The following is a 25958-nucleotide window of genomic DNA, read 5'->3' as shown; positions in this document are numbered from 1 at the left end:
AGCTATTTGTTGTTTAATCAATGTTTACTTTTTACTTCATTTTAATTTAATTTCTTTATTATTATTATTTTTTAAAGTGAACGTTTTTTTTCACTATACAATATAACGTATTGTTATTTAATGCATGTTTTATTTTACATTTACAAAAAGAAAATCAAAACATTAAAAGTCATGGATTCAAGAATCTAGATTATGCTCAACCTAGAGAATCTAATTATGTTTATTTCTTTTATTTGCTGCCACCATGTGGGCAACCATATAAAATATAAATGTGTCATTATAAATGTGTAATATGTGACCCTGGACCACAAAACCAGTCATAAGGGTCAGTTTTTTTTTTAAATGTACATTTATACATCATCTGAAAGCTGAATATATAAGCTTTCACAATATTTGGACAATCTAAGGGTGCAAAAAAAAATCTAAATATTAAGAAAGCTTTGTTAGCAATGCATATTACTAATAAAAAAAGTTTTAATATATTTAGAATGTACAAAATATCTTCATGGAACATGATCTTTACTTAATATCCTAATGATTTTTGGCATAAAAGAAAAATTGATAATTTAACCCCTACAATGCATTTTTTTAGTGTTGCTACAAATATATACATGCTACTTAAGACTTACTTAAATTTCTATGTAGTTATTAAATTGACAGAGCAATATTCCATATTTCTAAATAAAATCGTTTTTTTTTTTAATGTCATTTTTTGGATATGTGTGCAAATTGGCTTTCAAGGACCTCAAAGAATGCAATATGTGTGATAGCATTTATGCACCACAATGGAAAAAACAAGCATGCAGCCTTCAGTTTTATTATAAAAGGTAAAAACAGACACAGACATAAAATACATTAATGTTTTGCTGTTTTTGAAGAACAGTTAACTACTCTCTGCCTTTTTTCATAACAGTAGACTACAAAAACAATTTGCTTTTTTAAATTTCTACGAATAAATACATTTACCATATTATTTCCTCAGTTGATAAAAATTAATTAATCAAGACACTCAGACACATTGTAGGTATAAGAATATAATGTTACTCTGTACAACACATATAAAGTTTACTCCCAAATTAAGAGTTAATTTCACTGTATTTTCATTTGACATTTATAACACTGATTTTCAACAAACCGCATCACATGAAAACATTTACATTAACATATTTCGATCTCACTTTCAGTCTCATGTTGCCTAATAACATTTATTTAGTGTTCATTAGTTTAGTGAGACCATAATTGTCCATGTCATAAATAAAAATACTCAAATTCTCACGTAAGAATCATTTTTGCGGCTGGTCCAGTGAGTGGAAATCCTTCTTTATTGACAGAGCGCTGGTCTGACAGTTGTGCAGGGATTTTGTGCATTATTTTGTGTGTCCTCTCAGAATAACACACACGAGGAGGCTCATTTGCGGCTGTAGCCTGGATAGGGTGGAGGTGGAGAGTAGTTTGCCGCTCCGGGTGGAGTCGGTGTGTATGGAGGCGGCCGCAGATCAGGAGGATACATCTCATAATCATAGCTGTATGGAGGTGGAGGACCTGAGAACAAAGAGACAGAACTGGAAATAAATGCTGCATTTACAGACCAACAAGTTGGAGATTTATAGGCTTCATTTATATTTGGATCAGCCTACAAAACTGGCTAATATATATATATATATATGTATATTTATATGCACCACACTGGAAAAAAACAAGCATGCAGTCTTCAGTTTCAGGATTCATAAAGGTAAATTTAAGAGTTAATTAAAGGGAATGTCTTGTGTTAGCAACAGTTCAGAGTCTGAAAATACTTCCAGCAGATCTCCATTACTTTTTAAATAAATTTACAAAAATAAACAAACTGTTACTGTTAAAAAAGAAATAACTTTTACTGTACCTTTAGATTACACTACAAAAAAAGTACTGTTCTTAATTAGTATTTTTGTATGTTTTCCAGTGCATATGACAAAAGATTCTCAAATCAATGAGACAGAACTGGAAATGAATGTTGCATTTAACAAGCAGGAGATTTGTTGGCTTTGGAACTGTGGCAACAAACAGAAATAAAACTTTTCTTAAAATATTTTAGATATGCATGCAACTCTGATTTATAATATTATCATGCATATTTTGATTCATGAGTAGGCATGTTTTTGCTTATGTAAATGTCAAAAATATGCAAATTTGGCATCATCTTATTAAATATGCACCAATTATTAGATATGCAACATCTTTGCTGCCACCTTGTGGACGACCATAAAAACATCATTATAAATGTGTAATATTAGTCTAGTTCAGTAGTTAAATTGACAGAGCAAAATTAAATCTTTTTATATATTATTTTGTAATTTAGTTTCTTGGATATGTGTGCAAAGTGGCTTTTAAAATATTAAGCTAACAAACTGTGTCATATATGGACCACACTGGAAAAAACACAAGCATGCAGCCTTCAGTTTTATTATGAAAGGTAAAAACAGAAATGCATTACTGTTTTGCCGTTTGAACACAATCAGTTGTTTTCAGAGAAAAGTTAACTATTCCTGGTGTGTTTTCATTACAGTTGCCAACTACTTTTTCAAATTTCGATGAATAAATACGGATATTGACTTGATACAAATATCATAGCTTTTAAATTTAGTTTTAATATTGATAAAAGGGTTTGTAATTGTCAGGTAATTCTGTCAAATCCTTGTTTCTGCAGGATTTATGAAGGAAAATATAAGACCATTTAAGGAATAACAACAGATCAATATTTGGTCTCTAAATGTGAATTGCTTGTATTAGCAACAGTTGAAAGTTTGAAAAAACTTCCAGCAAATCAAAGAAGAAATAACTGTTACTCTACCTTCAGATTGCGCTACAAAAAAGTACTGTTCTTTATTAGTATTCTTGTATGTTTTTCAGTGCATATGACTAAAGATTCTCAAATCAAGATACATTTACTTTAGAAACAAATGTTTTCTGAGAAATCAGTCAAATGAAGTGAGCTTATGATTCAAACAACAACAAACATCAGCCAATGGAATCAATCAACTCAATTCAAAGGGAAACAAGTTTTCATTCTCCACTGACAGATAGTTGTTCTTCTTTCACTTTGATCAACTTTTATGTTCATTTTGCATTTAACATAAATGTATTATGATTTAAAGATGTTAAATAGAAAAAAAGACAAAAATACTGAGAAAGATATTCATGTTTTGCAATGCATGCAACATTTATGCCATATGTGATTTTAAGGCTTTAATTTGTGGAAGGGCAAAAACCCTGTTTTAATTTAATGCATGTCAGTAAACATGCTTTTTGTCCTCTAAATGAAATACAAATAGTTTATAAAATGCTGAAGAAATAAAAACTGTTTAAGAAGCCAATTTTGAAAGCAAATAGTGAATGTGATAGAAGATCTTAAAAAGCCAAGTTGCATTTATTTCCATAGTGCTTTATATATAGATACACACACACACACACATAATAATAAAAAATTAACACAATTGAACAAAATTAACTAAACTAAACACCTATTATAGTATTTCAAAATTCAAGAGTAGGCACATTTTTTGGCACATTTAAATATAAAAACATATTCAAATTTGGAAAAATTGACTTAATCCAAAGAGAAGCAAGTTTTCACTCTCCACTGACAGATATTTGTTCTTCTTTTAAGCATAAACTCACTTCATTCTGATCAATTCCTTAAAAAACAAGACTTTTATGTTCATTTTGCATTTTGCATAAATGTATCATGATTTAAAAATACTGAGGAAGATGCATGCAACATTAAGTTTTAATTTAATGCATGTCCATAAACATGCTTTTTGCCCTTTAAATTAAATAAAATTAGTTTATAAAATGCAGAAGAAATAAAAACTGTTTAAGAAGCCAATATTGAAAGCAAATAGCGAATGTGATAGAAGAAAAAGCCAAGTTGCATTTATTTCCATAGTGCTTTATACAATAAAAAAGGTTTCAAAGCAACTTAATCAGTAATGAAACTACCTCTATAGAAACCAATATAATCCTTCTTCAGTTCAATGTTGATTCAATTCAGTTCAAATTTTGTCCTCACCTGATACTGTCAATGCAGTTCAATCAAAAGTATTACTGAAGTTTAATGGACCGAATCTACTCAAACGTTCCATTGTGTGCTAGTTTTGCATGCTGCTTGTAGTTGGTCAGTGTGAAGGCTTCTGTGTGTTGTTGTGTTACCTGGGTAACCCTGAGTCACGGTGTTAATATACGAGGAGCTGAAGACGCCCACTCTCGCCCCGCGGCCGTTCTTCACGCACATACAGATGCACAGAAAGATGGCGGCCACCGCGCCCATCAGAAACACCACGCCAAACACGATCCCCGAGATGGCCGTGCCCCTGAACAAACAGAACCGCTCGTCAGAGAACACTTGTACTTGTGATGCTCAATTTAGCAAACACCAACTACCTGTTTCATGGCAGGATAAACTCAATATTTGCATTCATTGTGTTTTGGTAAAGTCAGACCACCCATGCTCATATTTATTTGCCTCTGGATGGATCTCATCCATTTGTGAGTCAACGGTGATCCGTCTCTTATGCGAACAGGCACCTGACTAAACACGTCTTTGTTGCGGCACAAAGGACCAAATGTGTTGCTTTTCAATTGTCATTTGAGTTTGGATGAATGTTGGAGCGAGAGACGTGAGTTCAGATTGATGCCTTGAGGTTTGGTTAAGATCCAAACAAAGGATCTGAGATGCTCACATGAGGAGAAATGTCTAAGAAATGTTCCCATTCAGTTATAAAAATGTTCATTTGGAATGTTTGAAACGTCCTGTTTTAAAAATGTTATTCAAATGTTAGGGGAACATTCCATTGTATCCTTTTGCAAACATTATGGGAATGTTACTTTTGAATACTTTTGTTACTGTAACATTCTGAAACAAGTAACATTTAAAAAATATCACACACTGCAAAAAATGCTTTTCTTACTTAGATTTTTTTGTCTGGTTTCCAGCCAAAATATCTTAAAAATCTTAAATCAAGAATGATTTTCTAAAAATGATTGTCTCGTTTTCAGAAAAACCAGGCCAAAATGAAGTGCATTTTTGTTTGAAATAAGCTAAACAATCTGCCAAAGGTGTAAGTAAAATTATCTTGTTTTCTGTTTGAAATAACTTTTTTTTTGCTTACCCCATTGGAAGATTGTTTTGCTTGTTTCAAGCAAAAACGTACTTAATTTTGACTTGTTTTGTTTAAACGAGAACATTATGTGTGTGAATGTTGGAGCGAGAGACGTGACTTCAGATTGATGCCTTGAGGTTTGGTTAAGATCCAAACAAAGGATCTGAGATGCTCACATGAGGAGAAATGTCTAAGAAATGTTCCCATTCAGTTATAAAAATGTTCATTTGGAATGTTTGAAGCGTCCATTGTATCCTTTTGCAAACATTATGGGAATGTTACTTTTGAATACTTCTGTAACATTTAAAAAATATCACACACTGCAAAAAATGCTTTTCTTACTTAGATTTTTTTGTCTGGTTTCCAGCCAAAATATCTTAAAAATCTTAAATCAGGAACGATTTCTGGTTTTCAGAAAAACCAGGCAAAAATGAAGTGCCTTTTTGCTTGAAATAAGCTAAATAATCTGCCAAAGGTGTAAGTAAAATAATCTTGTTTTCTGTTTGAAATAAGATTTTTTTGCTTACCCCATTGGCAGATTGTTTCGCTTGTTTCAAGCAAAAACTTGTTGTTTTGTTTAAACGAGAACATTATGCGTGTGAATGTTGGAGCGAGAGACGTTAGTTCAGATTGATGCCTTGAGGTTTGGTTAAGATCCAAACAAAGGATCTGAGATGCTCACATGAAGAGACTAAGCAAAGGTCCAGCGAACAAAATATGTTTGAAGAACATTCCCATTTAGTTATTAAAACATTATTTTGAAATGACATTCTGTTTTAAAAATGTTAGGGGGACATTCGAATGTTCACGGGAATGTTACTTTTGAAACCTTTTGTTACTTTCTCTAAACATTCTGAAACAAGTAACATTTAAAAAAAATCACATTAGTCACACAAATGTCTAACTAAACATTTCAGAACAACGGTTCCGTGAATGATGTGTAAATAATGTTTTAGTGCTAATATTTCAATAACATTATTAAAGACAAGACAATTTTGAACAAATGTTCTGTTAATGTTTACAACTTTGAGAGAACCTTGCTGCAATGTTTTGAGAACATTCCCTGTTATCTAGGAGCCTCTGGCAGAAACAATGAAGATATTAAAGATATTCAAATATTCAAATTCAGTTGAACAAAATTAAACACTATTGTCATTAAAAATGTGGTTTGATTCGTGCAAAACAGTATCAGAATTCTTTGATGCCTTGAGGTTTGGTTAAGATCCAAAAAAAGGATCTGAGAGACTATGAAAAAGTCCAGCCAACAAAATATGTTTGACAAACATTCCCATTTAGTTATTAAAACAATACATTCTGTTTTAAAAAATGCAACGGAAACATTTGAATGTCAATGGGAATGTTACGTTTGAAACCTTTTGTTACATTCTCTAAACATTCTGAAACAAGTAACATTTAAAAAACTAAAACATTTCAGAACCAATGTTTCATGATTGACGTGTAAATAATGTTTTTGTGCTAATATTTCAAGAACATTATTAAAAACCAATGACACCATTGAATGAATGTTCTGTTAATGTTACTTTTCATAACGTTGCTGCAACATTTTGAGAATGTTCCCATTTATAAGATATTAAAGAGGTTTCATTTGTCAAATTGTCAAAAATTTGTTTTGATTTATGCAAAATAGCATCAGAATTATTTGGTGTAATTGGACACGAGGGCTGATTATAGGATGTGGGTTGAATTTCAGATTGAAGTGGAAAAGCAGCTGTGTGTGAGGGGGAGGGGAGGTCAAAGGTCAACTCAATGCTGGTGTTATACATGTGCTGTGTGTGTGTGTGTGTGTGTGTGTGTGTGTGTGTGTGTGAGTGTTCTACATACATGGTTATATTATGACATGTGTGAGGGGTTATAGTTTAGGTGTAGAAAATACAGTTTGGACAGCGGAAAAACTATTATGCCTATGGAATGAACCAATAAAACATGGAAACACAATGCATGTGTGTGTACTGTACTTACGAGAGCACATCTCCCACATACGCATAGTAAGAGCAGCAGAACGGAGGAACCCCATCGCAGCAGTACTCTATACAGCTGTCACACTGAGCCTCTCCACGGCCTACAAAAAACACATACACGCAATTTATATAAAATATAAATAAAATAAAAATTGCTCAATATGAACTGATTTACAGGATCACAATTTACATTCTTAAAAATAAAGGTGCTTTAAAAGGTTCTTTACACCGATGTCATATAAGAACCATTTTTGGTTCCACAAAGAACCATTCAGTCAAAGGTTCTTTAAAGAACACTCTCTTTCTTACCTTTTTATAATCTGAAGAACCTTCTTTTACCACAAAGAACTTTTTGTAAAACAGAAAGGTTCTTTAAATGTTAAAGGTTCTTTATGAAACCATTAAAACAAAATAAGTGCTTCAATGGCATCATTTTCATATTTTCTTAATTTAATTTCTAAATGTTTCTATTTTCCATTTTCACGTTTTTTTTTTTTAGTTTTTAATACATCTATGAATTTATATTACATTTTAGCTTTAGTTATTTTAGTATTTCAAATTAAACTAAACAAAAATGAGAAATGTTGATTTGGCAACTAGTTATTAAATTTCAGTTCATTTGAATTTTAAACTTATAGCTTTAAATTTAATATGAACTGAATGCTGAAGTAGAATGATGGTAATAGGAATTATTTTTTCTTTTATTTGTTTTGAATTACATATTTAGATCATTTTCATTAGATGTTTTTTTTTTTTATTGCTGATTATTTTTAATTCCTTCTTAAGTAAAGCTCTTTAACCATTGTGAATGAATAAACTTGCCTTGCCTACACTGTTAAAAAACAACAACTTAGTTTTACAGGTAACTGTCTGTATTTTTATTTATTTATTTATTTTTTTACAGAATTTTCCCTTTTTATTATGCAATGAAATACCTGTTGTTTTACAGATATTTTCTGCATTTTAAAGTTCCATTAAATTTACATAGAATTGTTTGTATTTTGTACATACATTTTCTGTTTTTTAAATGGTAACTTTCTATATTCTCACAGAGTTAGAATGCTATTTAATATTTACGTTTTATTCCTGTAAAAATAGGGGAGCAATTTTTTAACCACAAATCATCCAGTCAAAGTGTTTTTATCAGCCTACCATTAAAGACATGTTCATCATGTGAGGGTAACAGTGAGGTTTTTGAGGTCAAATAATAGTATAAATTGTTATAGTGAATTGTAATTCACAGGCAATTGTTATTTCAAATTGCATTATTTCAACAAAACTTTTGCAGCTACTTTTGAGACTTTTGAGCACCACAAAACACACAACATTTTCAGATCCCTTCATAAAAAGAGTTCCACCATGCTTAAAAGCCCTTACTAATTTTAGTTAAAAAATAATATTTGATAGCAGATAAAAACAAGGAATTTGATAGTTTTGCGTGCTGTTCCACTGTTCTGACTTGAAGACAAAACACACTTGAAGAACATTATTGTGCATTAAGACATTATGCAGTGTTTCTGAGTATGTGTTGGAGGACTGAGCTCGTCTGTTCCCTTCATTCCTGCCACTGACAGACGAGTCTGATCCTGCAGAAAGAATCATCAGCGCTCATGTGTTGCTTCTTGCTCAGAGCTCTTTAATGCACCAAAGACGCCTGCTGGATCCACATTGGCATCAAACGCTATTGATCTGTGATTAAGAGCGCTTCATGACACATTTCATGATTATACAGCACAACTACTGCTTAACACAAGTCCATCTGTTTAAATCTGAGCCCATGCTTTCTTATCTTGTAAACTTGTGTTTTGATGCTATAATATAAGCTACTTTAAAAAGAGCTCTGAATGCAATAAAAGAGTGTTTTAATGCATATATCTCAAGCTCATGTCTCAAGGATGGCTGGTACACAATTACAGTGCTATCTTGTCCTGCCCACAGTCATCACAGTATAATTGGTGTAATTATGTCTTTTGAAGCACCAAAATTTGGCTTCAATTTGAGTGGCGTCTGTTTGCATCTGGCTTCCCAGAGCAAATGTGGGGCCCTGCAGACTGGGTGGTCCCCTAGAGGCCCTCGCTTTACCTCTGGGTCCTGTCGGTCAACACTTTTGGGACAAAGACGCTTTAGAAGCACTGGTGCTTTAAATATTACAACACACACTTCCCCCAATATGGATAGTTTAATCATAAAACTCCAGAACAGTGTTGTGATGCATCAGATGGTCATACTATGATACTGAATGAATGAATACAGTGTTCACATACTATGATATTTACTTAATACAGCAATGCATTTCAAAGAATACCATTGCATTACCACGGTAGCATTAAACGTGGCAGTAAAATGAGCATTTTAAAGACTTTTTTCAGCATGGAGTCAAAAAGTTGAGAACAATTCATTAAAATTAGAGACTAACTCTTCCACAGACAATACATAAACTGTTACTTAACCCATAAGTAAAATAACCATGAAAATGTAGACTATAAAGAACATTACTAAGTAACTCATAATAAGTAACTTTTCTTTGTTTGCAAGTTTCCAGCCAACAGGAAACATTCTTTTATAAACGGTGTTCAAAAGATTTATTAATGTTACAAAGCTTTTTTTATCCGGTAATGTTTATGGAACGATCTTAAAACTTGATTAATATTTCATATGTGTTCTTAATGTTGAGAGAAGTGTTCTTAGAACAACATCCTTATGATATTTATACTTAAACGTTATAGTAATCGTGTTTGTAACCGTTAAATAAAATTCTTGGACACTTCAACAACAATGTTCTCACAACGTTTATATAACCTAAATGTGTTGCCTGAGGCATTACCATGGTTGTTTTAAACGCAGTGGTGAAATGAGCATTATAAGACAAGTTTAGTGCAAAAAAAGCTGAGCTAAAGTCATGAACTGATTTTTACAAACACAACTCAGAAACTGTTCAAGTAAAAGTATAATACCTTACATTTTTGAGCAACTACGTAACACAAAATAAACGATTGCCTTCTTAATTGATCCACTTCCTAGATCTCAAATATAAAAAGTAGCCAACATTACCTGCAAAGAAGCAAAGCAACAGCGAGTCCCGCAAGAACTTCCAACTCTTCTGTGAACTCGCCGTCCTCGGATTTTCCATCATGTTCCTGTACATTTTTAATGGAAATCCCTGTTGAAACACCTCTAAACAACGTTTACATGTTATTTAATCTTTCCGTCGTTCATCCTTAATTCTTCCATGCCTTAAATCTGACTATAAACTGTGTCTACGTTGCTCAGTCTGTCAAGCGTTCTAAGACTTAAGCTTTAAAATAAAAGAGCTCTTTTCTATCCATAAAGCTCCACGTGTTCCACGAGTCTCTCTCTCAGTCAGAACTTCTCCTTTGACTCCTTCCTCTTTGTCTTTAACTTCTTCCTTGCGCTATTTTCTTTTCTTCGGCTCGATCCCCTCCCCCAGGAACTTCGCCCATCCGCGCGCGCAGGGAGTCGGTTCTGGATGTGACTGCGAGGAGACCGAACGAACGGCCGCGTGTCGCCGCCCGCCTCCGCCGTCACGACTCCGCATCACACGAGCGTGAATGTGGCCAGTTACCTCAGGAACAACACAAGAGCCGCACAATGCTGGGAACACGTTCGGCCTCTTCAATAGCTACAAATTGCAGCCTCATCTTCTCGATAGCGTCCCTGAAGTCTATATTTAGATATCTCTTCAATGTTTTCACGAATCTGCTCTGTGTGCAACATCCCTGACCTGAGCTCAACACAAAGAGTAAACTAGAGCATCTCAAATGCACGTGCTTCAGACGGTAATTCATAGCATCACATTCATGTTCATAATCAATTCACTAGATCAACTCAAGAACTTATTTAGAATTGGGGCATTTATCTTAAATGATCACCTTTATATCTTGTTTATTAGTTGTGTCCCCTATTTAGTCATAGCAAAATGCATTTGTGACCCTGGAGCACAAAAGTCTGAAGTAGCAGGGGTATATTTGTAGCAATAGCCAGATATAGGCCTACATTGTATGGGTCAAATTTTGTATTTTTTTTAATGCCAAAAATCATTAGGATATTAAGTAAAGAACATGATCCATGAAGATTTTTGTTAATTTCTTACTGTAAATATCAAAACTTAATTTTTGATTAGTAATAAGCATTGCGAAGAACTTTAAAGGTGATTTTCTCAATATTTTGATTTTTTTCATAGTTGTATCTTGGCAAAATATTGTCCTATCCTAACAAACCATACATCATTGGAAAACATATTTGTTCAGTTTTAGATGATATATAAATCTTTCAAAAAATAGTTTCAAAAAATTGACCCTTATGGCTAGTTTTGTGATCCAGAGTCACATTTGAGTAGTTGACAAATGGTATTGACCCAGAAAACAAAAAATGTTCTAAGAATGCTTTTCTAACATTCCCTTTAAATCCAGAAAACGTTTTTTTTTTTTTCTGGTAATGTGAATGTTAATGTAACATTTCATTTTATCTTTTGTAAACGTTATGGAAATGTTACTTTTGAATGTTCTTTGAACATTCTGAAACAACATGTAACATTTGAATATGTCCAACTAAAACATTTCAGAACGTTCCATGAATGATGTATAAATAATGTTTTAAGAACATTAAGGCCAAATGACTTTCAACGTTCTATTAATGTTACTAGCCAGTGTTCTGTAAATGTTTTGTGTTAGATTCTGTGTTACTTGTATATGAACATTCTACGTCAGTAGAAAAGGCTTTGCTATCATGGTTTTGCTGAACAGTTGGTTGCATGTATTATTTAGCAGAAGGACTGGCCTGGGTTGAATGCACTTCCACTTGAACCACTCTTGCAACATAATGACTAAACCCCACAATGTCCTCTTAAATTATTAAAGCTTGTTATATAATAAAAGACTTCCTGGTTATAACCGGTGATACGATTATTACCTGTTGTGCTGAAAATGCTGGTCATGCAGGCTTTCTTTGAACATCTATTGAGAGTGCAAATTAATATGATTGGATTAATTTAGTTTAATTGATTTAATTTAGCCTGGTGGACTTTCTTTGTCTGATTCATAATATGAGCAGACAAACTCAGCAGCTTTGTACTGATAATTGTCATGACTAGATCTAGTCATTTATGCATTTATTTTTATGTATGCATGTGCATTGATGTACTTTATGTATGCATTTATTTCCATACAATGTGCATTAGTGTTCAAACTTTAGATGTTAATGTTGCTTCTTTCATTTAGAGCAGATTAACCACTTTAAAAATACCATTAATTTTTTGAGAGAAGCCAATGTAGTACCTCCATGAACCCCTAGGGGTCCTCAGACTAGGATTTAGACTTCAATTCTTGAATGTCCGCAGCCCCCCCCCCCACAAAAAAAAACACCATCTCAACAATGTTGGTCCACAAATCAATGTGATACTTTATTCATAAACCTAAGATCATTGATATTGTATAAATACTCTAATATAATCTACATCCTTCAGTTATTTCAATAATAATAACAAATAGAAATACAATAATTATAAAAAAGCAACAAGATTATATTAAATGGGCTGTACAAAAATAAATAACGTTTGGATATTCTGTACAAAAAGAAATACCTCATTACAAAGATACCTTCTCAGAAGGCAGGAGAGGATTACTTATGAAGTAGTAGTAGGAGAGAAGTCCCTCACCGTATCTCCACAAAATCACGCAGAACTAACCCACACATACATCAACACGCACAAACACAGACTCTCCTCAGGTATTGAACGTATGCTCTTTGGTCTCCCTCCCCGTTAAAACGTGATCCCTCTTGATCGGGTATGGCTTTGCAAAATGGTGAAAACATCAATCTAGGAAGCTAAACGTAAAGCTAATGTGCATTGTTAAACTTAGTTATGAGGAAATGCATAATACCTGTTGTGGTGTTTGATTAGCAGCATGTGTGCCTAGCTGAGGTGAGATTTTGGCAAGAAAAATGCATATGTTAAATATGTGCTCTGAGCCAGAGTTTGCAGCTTTGAAATGGAGAACCACTAGAGGGGTGTATGTAACACCACTACTAATGAACTCTTTTTCAGTACTGCTCTTGACCCTGGCAATAGCTCCTATATGTTCCTATATGCTCTCTAATCCTGTCTGCCTAGTCCAGCTCAGACAGACGGTACAAATGCATAGCTGTTTCATGCACTCTTTCATGAATCATCCTATCGTCATACACACCCATGCACACTCAAAATCTAACATGCATGACATCGCTATCCAAAGCAGCAGAGGTGTCCGTATTCTCATCCTCCATCACAGCTGTCAAGACAGGTGCACAGTGTGCCAGATTTGTGCCCCGTACCCAGTGTTGGATGGGTGGGATTTGAAACACTGAAAGGAGCTTGGTTGCAGTTTCAGTCATAGGAGGCCCTTTGAATCCAAAAACCTGTGTTGGTTGGCACCAGATGTGCAAGGTTACAGCTGTTCGAGGTTGTTCAGTTTCAACAGGGAGTCATGTTGCACAAATCTAGGAGAGGTCGTGGCCGATCTTTTGCGTTGCAGCTCTCGTTAGGCAAAGGGCGGCCATCGTGTCCGATGCAGCGCAGTGTGCGCTTGCGGTAACCTCTGCCACATGTCTTGGAACAAGCGGACCACTCCCCGAGCAACCAGGATGGGCAAGCCTGGAGAGCACAGGATTGTGACGACACTGGGCGCAGCTCTTCAGGACAGTCTTTTGATTGACGACCGTAAGCATCAAGACAGACGACGTCCCGATTCTGGATGCCACTGCCGCAGGTCTTCGAACAGGGTCCCCACTCACGTAGGACCCATTCGGCATCTCCTGCTTCACTAATAATGTTGATGGATGGCCGTTTTGACCCATTAGGGCGTGGCGCAAAGTAGCTGTATTTTACGCGAGGTCGGGGAGAATCACCGACTGACAGCACCTGGATGGTAAGAGGCTCAGGTAAGGGAGCAAAGCTCCGCAGGCGCTCTAGTGAAGCAGAGGAGCCGCTGTATCGCAGCAGTGCACCTTTCAGAGAGATGTCAGTCTCTAAAGTGGTCAGCTTATAGTCGCCATTCAGCAGGTACTTGCCATCTTGCCGGCGAACTGCCAAGTAGCTATTGTCGTAGCGGCGGCCTCCAATAGAGCGCTGCTTAACATCTAGGTGCGTGGCACCAGCTGGAATTGTCACCACATCTTGGTAGCCCGCTCTAAAGTTCAGAAACAAGCAAAGGTTTAGAATAAACTGAAGCAGGAATTTTGGAAAACTTAACTAGGGGAAATCTTTGGTTCAGATTTTGGGCTTACCTAGAACGTTCCATCGATCCAGAAACTTTCTTGCAAGTTGATCCGTCTCCTCCACAGATGCCACATTTGTCAAAACGCTTATTGGAGCCAATGACTCTGTCACAACCAGCTTTTACACACTGGCCTTGGACGCAGACTGAGGTGGAATCTGGGGTGCATGGTGTTCCGTCAGCCACCTGAAGGGATCCGAAGGAACCTCTGATTAAACTTTGCCAGTATGCTTGCATCCACTGAATCTCTTTAGTTTTTAACTCTTGGTGGGTCAGGATAATTGGGACACTCACCTTTGGCTTCAGAATGAAGAAGTAGCCTGTTCCCTTTGCTCGGCACACCAACTTGCAGCGGTCCTTGGGAGACACCCCGGCATACTTCGGCACCCACTCGACGCCCTCTCCTGAGCCAAATGACACCTGAGAGGAGAGCTCATTGTGGGCCAAACACTGCTCCTCACGGAATGACAAACCTGTGCAAACAAATACAGTTGTAAATCAAGCGGCTTGCATCTGGTTGAGGTGGTTGCAGAAACAGTGATAGGACCATGCCTTACCATTGTTATCAGGGCAGGCCTCAGTGTTACAGGAGCGATACTGAATTCTTTTGCCCTCGCAGTATTTGCCTCCATTTTTGGGGAGGGGGCTGTCACACTCCCTGATCGAGTACTGCACACCTCCTCCACAGGTACGTGAGCAATCTCCCCAAGGTCCCCAGGCTCCCCATCCGCCATTGACTGGAATCTTAAAGACAACAGGATAGAACCATGGTCAATCACAAATCAGAATGACATCGATTCTGTATGACAACAAATGGCACAGCAAATGGTGCTCACCTGATATTTGGCAGCTTCGGACCTGCTCAAACACTGGCCTGCCATACAGTAGCTGTCGGACCCGCAAGGTGTTCCGTCGGCCCATGGAAAGTTCTTGGTTTGGCAGACGAGCAAGCCATTTGCAGTTGTGACCATGCACCAAAGGGCGGCACAGGTGGTGGTCTGGTCAGGACAGTGCTGGGACTCCTCTCCAAATGTGAGGCGGCACTGTCTGTCAGCGTCGTACACTGTACCTGGCAGAGCCTGGGGTAACTGCTGAGGCTTCTGGGGCTTGTCCAGCAAACACTGACCATGGCCGTTGTCCAGGAAGGTAGTGACCATCATAGCACTGCAAAAAGACCAGGGCTGTAGCTGGTTCAGATTTGACAAGGTTGAGGCCATCATATGGGAGCTCCACTGGTCGCCATTAAGGCTGGCACATTGTTTGGCATCATCATGGGGCATGTTGAACACATGACCTACGAGAAAAGCACAGTTAATGACTTGATCTACACCTGCCTACTTTCTAGTTTTTATGCAAGAACATGGGGATGCTCTTACCAAGCTCATGTGCGACTGTGAAGGCCGCCTGCAGACCGTCATCTTCAATAATGGAGCAACTTCGATCAGGATCACACACGGTGCCAACATCTGCCATCCCCAGAGTGTCACAGGAATGAGCTCCACAAAGATCCTGAAAGAAACAGCGTTCATTAATAAGAGCTGTGCTACAAAATTACTCACTCAGATGAGACCAGGAGTGATATACTTAATGAAACTTACCTGTCTGGTGAACAGTACTGCTGTGTCGTAGTGCTCTGCGTTCCGGTCATTTGATGGGTTGTGCTGTCTTTGCCACTGGCAGAAGTTCCTGAGCGTAAGTGCCGCATTGGTGGACACCGGGGGGCCGTGTTCTTCATCGTACACAACGAGCAGCTTCACAACTGCCAGAGTGATTGAATTGCGAATGGTAGGGTGTCGATACAGACGAGATGCCACCGACATGATGGTCAGCAGATAAGGTTTGAGCCCAGCTCCGTGAAACTCCGCCATCGACTGGTCCGCCACAATCATGATCTCCAAATATCGAGGAGTGGACACGAAGCGCCGAGATCTGTGATGTGCTGGAGAATGAGAAGATAAAATTAAAACCATTAGTTTTATTAGAAAAAGTGAAATCTAAATCAGATTCAATATCCACACTTTTCCACATTGATGGCTTCGTATGTTTTATTTAACCATAATTTCCTGCTTATTTTGGCTAATCACATTGTCATTCTAGAGAGCATCTCATTGGACATACATTTGTAGACGCCTGTGAGTGCAAGATGACCTCATCAACATTTTAGATTTTCTTCTAACCTTAAGCCTGTATTTTAAATGTGTTTGAACTTTTACGAGTCTACATAGACGCCTCAAAGCTATTAAACGTAATTGCAATTTTGGTTGGAAATAGTAAATTAAGAAGTAAGGGTGTCTTAGAACTGAAAACAAAATAAAAAAAACAGATAGAACTGTGTACTTAAAAAGACAGAAAGCTATTGAGAGTTAGTGCTGAGCTTGCTTACTTTTCCATTCGACTAAGCTTCTGCTCCGCCCTGCCAATAACTTCTCCAAAACCTGCGCACTTTCATGAGAAACGCTGGCGGAAACACAAGCCATCTACAGTCCTCCGGTGCTGATCTACGCAACATGCGGTACCAGGAGGAGAACTTCCACGTCTCTCCAGCCCATTCTCTACCACCTCCCACTCCCCCAGCCCTCAACTCTACGTCCCCTTCCCTCCTCCTGCTTATGTGGAGAGATTTCTGCCTTCTCCAAGTTAACCCTCACCTCGCTTTTGGAGAGGGCTCATCCGCGCTTTAGAAAGAAAGTTTATTCTTCAAAATAAGTTTAAACGAGCTGGTAGAACATTTGCAGTTGATGCATTTCCCAGCTAAATTACACGATTTGCTGTTTAATGCGTTAATGCAGACTCAGAACTCTCAAACCTGCTTAATTAGCTCCTCATGCGTCACCGCGCACTGAATGACGCGGAGTCACCGAGTTTATTCGGGTTACCGGAGGCGTGCGCGAAATATTACCGGAAAAAAACTCTCAGTAAAGCTAAACTTTCCAAAGTACAAGATCGTTAATTATAAAGTGTCTAATATTTACCTTTCGAATCAGATGGAATGGGCTTTGCGTCAGATTTGGTTGCATGTGGTTTTTCGGTGACCCGTTCCTCCTCCTCGTTCACCCCACACTTCGGACCGTTGTCTTCACCCAAGAACCCCCGTTTTCTTCTGCGAATGGTGTGGGTGTCTCCATCTGAAGCCTGTCCGCTGGCGTTTGCGGGATGAATGAAATACTCTTCACCGCCGACATAGAAGCCGCCCCGCAGTCCGTTGCACAGATTGATCGCCGCAGCGGAAAGTTCTTCTCCGTTCACGGTTCCCGAGAAGAAGCACCGCGCCTCTCCAGCGCTGTCAAACTCCTCGGACTCCGGTTTTCCCACCATCTGGAACACAAACCCAGGCGCTAAAAAGGTCTGGTCTGGTTCCAGCACCAACACCATCTGATTTCCAAAGACGTCCAAGCGGTAGATGCGTTTCTCAGATTCCTTTTCCCGTGCTTCTGATGTATGGGTCGGTTCGGCGTCGTACGATTCGAGCCGGACCGGCACCACGGTGCTCTCCTCCCACGCGCTCTGCGCCGCGTTTACGCACAGGGCTGCAATGAAACCCAGTATGACGCGCAAAAGAGACATTATATTCCTGTTGGGTTCGAAAAAGCAAAATGACAAAATAATGACGGATCAGATGCAAATCCTCACAAAGTTTCAGTTCTTTGAGAATCTGACTCCAAAATCTGGTAAACCAAATGTCACAGAAACAAAACCAGAAAACTGCAACAGGTACCAATCCAGAGCTTAAACTGGTCTTCGAATGAAATAAATAGAACGATCGCCGTCTGTAGCAGCACTTAAAAGTTGAAAATCACAAGAAGAGTCTCAAAAACCATCAAAAGCGGTCTTGGAGAGTTTCTCTCACTGTCTCCTCGAGTTTCAGCTCTCCTTCTGTCTTAGAAGCAAGAAGCCCGGCTCTCTATATATGCTCTAGTGCAGGACCACCCCTTTCCTGAAGCCCCTTTGATCTACTGCAGCCAAATCTAGTACGCAACAGAGCGCTGGAGCAGTGCCACAATCATCAATCATCAGAGCGCAACACTTACGGCCCCAAACTTCTCGTCTCACTCCAATATTACTCATCTAAACTCATTATCAATCTATATGTGCATTGTACATTCTCGTGGCTTATGAAGTCCATTCACAGACTAAGAATAAGTCAATTTATATGTCAGTTTAACACAAGGTTACTGAGGACATCGGGAGACACGAGTCTCCTCACGAGAGATGGCAACCAGCTGACTGGTTCTTCGGCTGCGGGGAAGAAGTGCAGGCGGTTCGGATTGAGGGGGAAAGCCGAGCCGCGGTGCTGTTAAGGTGGAGCGCTTCTCACAACCGGCTCCCAAACGCTTCACGTGTGCACTCGAACTCAATCAAAAAGTAATTATGAGCGGATTATCGCTTAGTGTCGGAGGAAATAGTTTGTCTTGAGCTTTAAATGGGCCAAATTTAATTGAGTCAGTCAGTGATCTTCAAAGAGAAAGTACATGCCGTCCGAGAACAGACTCAAAGTGTTCTGACTTAGAAAAATAATGAATATGGCGTGGGGACTTATTAGAAATGAGGATTCACTCTTATTATATAATGGAAAATTAAATTTCTGAATTCTAAAGTTCTGAAGCAGATGCTTTAGACTTTATGCTTAATAAGGCGTAATCTCTGATTTAGAAAGAAAACAGCTGTTTCGAAAGTGACATAAATGAATCAATACGTTCATTTCAACACGCGTATGCAACTTATTATGAACTAATGAACGGTTTTCAGTCAATCCTCAAGTTCAGAGAGTTGACAGTCCACCTTAACTGCATTTAGGAACCAGTTGGGTGTTTAAAAACTTTTTTGGAAGTTCAACACAAAGCCACTAGATGGAAGCACAACCCAACAATATATTCATTCATGTTTGCTGTATAGTCGAACCACATAATACGGGCATATAGCCTACTTACTGGAAATTAATTTTAAAAGTAGGCTACACATTCTCCCTACAGGGTCTTAAATAAAACCAGATAATGAATATGCATGTATGATAAACATAAACGTATATAAAATAGTATAATAAATAGTTAATAGAAAATATAATGACACATTTTAGGCCCACTGTCCACTTTATTATAATTTTGTTTTAAAAAATAAAACTTATATATATTGGAATGTAAATGGCACGATCAGAAAATGTTTAGATTTGTGTGGATTTAGTATTTTTTGAACTTTTCCTATTTTAGTTAAAGCAAGCCAGACAGCAGGTGGCGCAACAGCATCATATACAATCTCAGCTGGTCTGTTCATAGCAGTATGTCTGCAGCACAAAACTACTGCCTACACTTTCACAACTACAAAGAATATCTGAGCAGGTCTGCTTTATTTAAACAGCATATAGTGTTGGGCAAAGTTACTTTTAAAAGTAATGTATACAATATTGAGTTACTCCCTAAAAAAGTAATTAATTTAGCTACTTAGTTACTTTTTATGGAAAATACTGCATTATGTTACTTTTAAATCTGGGCAGGGCTTGCTAGTTTGTTTTTAATATAAAAAGTTATATTTTTGGCAAATGTAAAAGCCTTTTCACACCAAAAGCCTCAGGTTTAGAGAAAAGTAAGTTGACGTCTGTACAGTAGACCGCAGAAGAAAAAATGTCTTCTCTTCAGCAATAAAAAAAGGAAAACAAATGTTAGATTATCTTGAGTCATTTTTGCTTATTAGTATGGATGAATTGGATCATCGAAGGTCGGCAGAAAAGACATCGGTTAATAAAATGGGATTAAATACATAAAGGATATTTGTATTATTTAACATATTTAATTATTGCAGGTTTGTGTTGAATTTGACTGTTTTGATTCATTTTGAAGAATACTGTATCTGTTTTTTAAGTGAGTGAGATGAATTAATGCATGTTCACATTTATTCTAGAACTAAAGTAACATCTTACAATTTCTCTCAACATGCGGACAGGAGAGCTTTTAATCAATAAATTCTTGTCAATTAAAAAGTAATGCGTTACTTTAGTAGTTACTTGGAAAAAGTAAAATTATTCCATAACTTGCGTTACTTGTAATGCATTACCCCCCAACATTGGTCAACGCACTGAAAAGTTATGTTCATAATCAAATAATCATTACGATAATGTTTTTTGTGCTAACATTTTGAGAACATTCCTTGTTAGCTGGGAAACACTCTGTAGGACATATACTCAGGAATTTTCTGAGATAAATATTATTGTTTAGAAGATGTTTTTTCATAGCTCAGAAAACTTAATGTTATGTTTCATGACAAGTATCATATTTTTGTCAGATGTTTCTCCCAAAAATCATTTGGAGAAATAAACAGACCCAAATGAGTCACTGGTTGATCCAGTAAGAGCCTAAAGCTTCAAAATGGATATGGAGCAACAAATGTTTGAGTTTATATTGAGATCTCAGATTTTTGATTGCATTCCTACAGTCTATCTTGAAGACTATCTAACACTAGTGTGATCTGGTTGAGCAGTACTTCTCATCTCATCCAGTAACCAGGGACTAATAAAGCAGCCTGTTAAGGAAAGCTTATAATCTTGAACAAGCCATATTTCACCATCATCTGTGCAGTTTGATAAATGTCTGGGGTGTGGATGTCAATTTTCATCTAATCTTTATAATCTGGTTTAAAGCAGCATTTTTGCTGTTTCATGAATGGTTTGATATCATAATGGTTTAAGTTTAACACAAAAAAGTCAATAACATATTTTAATAGAGATTTTTAAGATCCATTTTTTTCTCAAATCAGTGTCAATAAACTGCAAGTTCCTGTGTGACAACTTACCCCATATGGGTCAGTGTGTCAAATGAAGCGCATGTTTATTTCCTGGGAATAATAGTGGAAAGTTTATTTATTTTTGGTGGTCGGTGTCCATGCAGAAATTATAACTGAGAAATCTTAACTGGAATAAAAGGTGTGACAACTTGGCCCTCTCTCTCTCTCTCTCTCTCCCCTGTTTCCACTTGAATTTAAACTAAGTTCTTGCAATCTTCTTGTTTAGTTTTACAGCAAGACTGCTTATTCTAATTTAAGATGAAGCAAGTGCTGTGTTGTAGTTTGTGCCGTGTTTAATAGAGGTTCAGTAGAAGAAGTGGTTTATGGGAATGTCAGAATAGAAATATCCTCCTCTGCTCTCATTTACTTTAATAAACTCAAATGGCCAGTTTATTGGTTCCAGTTGAGAAACTAGATGAACATCTCTAGTGAAGCAATAAATGAATCAATAAAACGTAAACTTTTAAATATAGCACTTTGTTTTATATACACATATATTCATGAAGATGGCTAAAAAAACCCACAATTTTCTTCAAAAGGAACTATTCTGCTCACTCATATTCCTAGTTAAATAGTATTTATGAGACAAAATGAGCATGACAATAAATAAATTCATCCTGTGTTTTCTTTTTTTTCTTTTTTCACATACCAGTTGTACAAACAATAAATTATAAAATCAGTGCTGTGTATTTTCAGTGAAACGGCCATTTCCCATTGAGACGGTAAAACAGTACTGCATACATGGAGTAAACAGATGAAATCTTGGAAAAAGTTCAGGTACCAAACACTGAATCACATGAGTTCATTCAGTTACTGGATCTGTGTGAAATGAATCAAACAACTTCACAAATTCAACAACTGCAGCCGGTTTAAAGTCAACATGAAATGCATTCGCAACCCATTGCACTTCTGTAATGTGATGCATTTCCAATTGAAACTGGATATATGACGAGAAAAAAGTAGTGCAAGGTTTTTGCATTTAATTCTTTAAAATTAATTTTATTAAAAAAATTGATGAGATGGTGAAATGGAATTAAATGAGGTCAAATTATTATAATTATAAGAGCAGGAACATAAATGAAAGTAAATAGAACTTAATCATGTTGACTTTAAACTGATTTCCGCTGAAACACGTATATTATTGAACGATCTCAACACACATCACATATTTGAGAAGTGGTGCTAATCATGAGCGTTTGCATATGTCAGCTATGAAGCATGAAAACACACTCCGTGTCATTATTTCCTTCAGCTTCAGTGTTTAACGGTCTGAGAAATGAGTTGTGAGGTTGAACTGAGGTGAAAAATGGTTCGAAGGAATGTTTCAGTCTCACTATGAGTCAAGCTGTTCATTAACACAGAATATGATTTCAACTCTTCTCTCAATTTCAAAGATTGCGTTTACAGTATCTTACAGTGGAAGTCTATGGGGCAAGACATCATATCAGAATAAATGTCAAAAAACACATTGTTTTGAACAAGACTTAACAACAACAAAAACAACGTTAAATGCGTCAACTTGTCTGTGCAACATTATATGAACAAGTAAAAGTCACTTACATCAGTGACACATAACCAAAAGTTCATCTGCCAAGAACAGAAGTCTCCCAGCTAACAGAAATATGTTCTAAGAACATTGTGCTAATGTTCCCATAAGGTTATGAAAACATTATTAGTTATATGAAAGCTAAACGAATGTTACTTTTTAGAACTTTGCAAACATTTATAGGAATGTTACTTTTGAATGTTCTTTGAATATTCTGAAAGTAGTAACATTTAAAAAAATGTTAGATGAATGTCCAACTGAAACGTTAAAACATTTTAATGAACGATGTATACATAATGTTTAGAGAACATTGTTAAAGACTAGATACCTTTAAACAAATGTTCTATTAATGCTACTGGAGGAACATTTGTTCATAACTTTAAAATAACTTTTCCAGAACGTTCTAAGAAGGTTTCGTGTTAGCTGGGCTTACAGTTCAAATAACACACATTTCTGTACATAGCAACTAGTATACAGGCTTTAATAAACATACATGTTTCACATTTCTGCTTTAACCCTGTGTAATTATTGCCTCATAGACGTCCATTATAGTGTTTTACTGTAAACAATGTGTTTGTTTTGAACCTGAAACATTCCCATGAACATGTAAACGGCACGACTGCGAGTGAGTGATCGGCTGGCGTTATTGCGAGTATCAAGGGCACACAGTGTCGTTCGAGCCCTGAACACAGAAAATGACATACACACATTTACAAATCAGAGCCCTGTTTAGTTTTTCTGTAACAAAGAAAGGAAGAGCAGTTCACTGTGGGAGTTTCAGACTCAAATGGACATAAACATGAAGCGCAGAGAAACAAACACATCAACATCAGCTCAAACCCTGAAAATGAGCTCAGGAACGGACCGGCAGTCAGTCATATTCCCAGTTTGTCTTAGTCTTTTGAGGTTCACTCTGCATTGACCTGGTCTGCTATTCCTGCAGTCGAAGCTTATGGATGATGTTGGAAATGTATTGGACCCTTAACGGGACGTTCACACTGGCAGAAATTTACAAAATCACTTCTTACAGTAATTTGTAGTGAGAGTTGAGTATTTGAGTTTAACTCCCAGTTTTATGCAAATGAGATTTGACATAATGCAGCAACAACCAATGGGAGAGCATTAAATTACGATATATAGCGTGCAGCCTTAAGTTGATTTTGAATGCCTACACATTAGCGAAATTGCAGTGAAATTTCCTGAACAAACAGGGTCCGTTGTATACTGTCAACAAAGTAAAGATGTATAAAGCATCACTGACATAGAAGTCACTTTTAAACCAAGCTACTTTCTATTCTATTCATGCCAATTCCTACCGGAATGACTTGATTTCACAGAGCAATGGTTAATGTGATTGCAACTTAAAATTAAACACTACAGCAATGGTTTACATCACTGCCAGTGTGAACTTAAGTGGCGTGGCTTTGGATCAGTGGGTGTGGCTTTAAAGGGGCGTGGCTATAAGATTACACATTCGAGGCTAGAGGCAAAGCTCCTTGTCCAAGTCAAAACACGATTGTAAACACTAGCAGGATTCAGGGAACATTTCATTTTATCATTGGTAAATGTGAATGCATTTAAACATCAAAAGCTACAGCGATGATTAAATCTGTGCCAGTGCGAACTCAAGGCATGGTTTTTGTCAAAGGAGTTTGGTTGAATGGTGCCACATTCAAGGCCAGAGCCTCAAACACTCCAGCAATGGTTTAAATCACTGCTAGTGTGAACTCAAGGGGTGTGGCTTTGTTAAAGGGGCGTGGTTGAACATGACCACATTCAAGGCTGGAGCCAAAGCTCCTTGTCTGAGTCACAATGCATCATGAACACTAGCAGAATTACACAGTGATCAGAACAGCATTTATACAAATAAAAATTCCATTTTATCAATGGTAAATTAAATGCAAGCCAAGGGGAGTGTCGTTTGTTTCAAGGGAGTGGCTTTGCAAAAGGGGCATGGCTGAATGTTGGCTCATTTGAGGTCAGAGGCTCAAACATTACATCAATGGTCTAAATCACTGCTAGTGTGAACTCAAGGGGCGTGTCATTTTAATAAAGGGGTGTGGTCTAGCAAAAGGGGATTGGCTTAATGTCACCACATTCAAAGCTAGAGCCAAAGCTCCTTGTCTGAGCTACAATGCGACACAATTGCAAACACTAGCAGAATTCCACAGTGATTGCTCAAAAAGTGTGTCATTTGGATTAATGGGCGTGGCTTTATCAGGGGCATGGCCGAACATAACTGCATACAAGGCCAGAGCTTCAAACACTACAGCAATGGTTTAAAATACTGCCAGTGTGAACTTAAGGGGTGTGGCTTTTTGAAGAGGTGCGTGACTTTGTCAAAGGGGCATGGCTGGACTTTGCAACATCGAAGGCTAGTGCCAACAATGCGGCACAAAAACTTGCAGAGTTCTACAGTGATTGCAAACAGCATTTATACAAATGGAACATTCCGGTTTATTATTGGTAAATGTGAATGCATCTTAATGTCAAACACAACAGCAATGGTTTAAATCACTGCCAATGAGAAGTCAAGGGGTGTGCCATTTGTGTCAAGAAAAAAAAAGCATGGCTGAATGTTGGCTCATTCGAGGCCAGAGTCTCAAACACTACATCAATGGTTTAAATTACTGCCAGTGTGAACTCAAGAGGCATGTCATTTGAATGAAGAGGTGTGGTTTTACCAAAGGGGCGTGGCTTAACATCACCACATTCAAGGCTAGAGCCAAAGCTCCTTGTCTGAGTCACAATGTGACACAACTGCGAACACAAAGCAGAGTTCTACAGTGATTGGAACAGTATTTATACAAATGCAACTGCAACGGTTTGGTCAATGTGCTCCACGAAGTACAGTCAGGAAGTCCTCAACACTTTTTTAATTTTTGGAAATGACAAATGCTGATGTTCACATTAAGTTATGAAAACACTATTTCTGAATGTTCACTGTTTTTAAAATGTTTTTTCTTGGTTATGTAAACATTAAAGGAACATTCCATTTTATCAATAGTAAATGTGAAGGTATCTTAATGTCAAACACTACAGCAATGGTTTAAATCACTGCTAGTGTGAAGTCAAGGGGTGTGCCATTTGGGTCAAAGGCGTGGTTTTGCCAAAGAGGCGTGGCTGAATGTTGGCTCATTCAAGGCCAGAGCCTCAAACATTACATCAATGGTTTAAATCACTGCCAGCGTGAACTCAAGAGGCGTGTCATTTGAACAAATGGGTGTGGCTCAACCTAAGGGGCGTGGCTTAG

The 25958-nt window shown here is 37.2% G+C and overlaps 2 protein-coding genes across 2 annotated transcripts; both read right to left on the bottom strand.

Moving 5' to 3' along the window:
* Nucleotides 1-814: 814 nt before the first annotated feature.
* cyyr1 (cysteine/tyrosine-rich 1) lies at nucleotides 815-10567 on the bottom strand. The gene is made up of 4 exons (XM_073843128.1): nucleotides 10169-10567; nucleotides 7119-7218; nucleotides 4189-4349; nucleotides 815-1542 (listed from the first exon to the last, which is right to left on the bottom strand). The coding sequence occupies exons 1-4, from the start codon at nucleotides 10260-10262 to the stop codon at nucleotides 1409-1411; spliced, it is 489 nt and encodes a 162-aa protein (XP_073699229.1). The 5' UTR covers nucleotides 10263-10567; the 3' UTR covers nucleotides 815-1408.
* Nucleotides 10568-12511: 1944 nt separating this feature from the next.
* adamts1 (ADAM metallopeptidase with thrombospondin type 1 motif, 1) lies at nucleotides 12512-18247 on the bottom strand. The gene is made up of 8 exons (XM_073842599.1): nucleotides 17361-18247; nucleotides 15987-16327; nucleotides 15765-15897; nucleotides 15225-15682; nucleotides 14946-15132; nucleotides 14683-14861; nucleotides 14399-14574; nucleotides 12512-14301 (listed from the first exon to the last, which is right to left on the bottom strand). Exons 1-8 carry the CDS (start codon nucleotides 17950-17952, stop codon nucleotides 13587-13589), a joined length of 2781 nt encoding a protein of 926 aa, XP_073698700.1. The 5' UTR covers nucleotides 17953-18247; the 3' UTR covers nucleotides 12512-13586.
* Nucleotides 18248-25958: the final 7711 nt, after the last annotated feature.

Source organism: Garra rufa, chromosome 6 (assembly GCF_049309525.1).
Source record: "Garra rufa chromosome 6, GarRuf1.0, whole genome shotgun sequence".
Classification (NCBI taxonomy): Eukaryota; Metazoa; Chordata; class Actinopteri; order Cypriniformes; family Cyprinidae; genus Garra; species Garra rufa.
This window is presented reverse-complemented; position numbering and strand designations above follow the sequence as displayed.

Coding starts and splice junctions, on each gene's coding strand:
- cyyr1 (XM_073843128.1), bottom strand. CDS start 10,262: ATGTACAGGAACATGATGGAAAATCCGAGGACGGCGAGTTCACAGAAG. Junction 7,219..10,168: donor GTTGCTTTGCTTCTTTGCAG/GTAATGTTGGCT, acceptor TGTTTTTTGTAG/GCCGTGGAGAGGCTCAGTGT. Junction 4,350..7,118: donor TATGTGGGAGATGTGCTCTC/GTAAGTACAGTA, acceptor CTGTTTGTTCAG/GGGCACGGCCATCTCGGGGA.
- adamts1 (XM_073842599.1), bottom strand. CDS start 17,952: ATGTCTCTTTTGCGCGTCATACTGGGTTTCATTGCAGCCCTGTGCGTA. Junction 15,898..15,986: donor CAGTACTGTTCACCAGACAG/GTAAGTTTCATT, acceptor TGTTTCTTTCAG/GATCTTTGTGGAGCTCATTC. Junction 15,683..15,764: donor CACAGTCGCACATGAGCTTG/GTAAGAGCATCC, acceptor CTTTTCTCGTAG/GTCATGTGTTCAACATGCCC.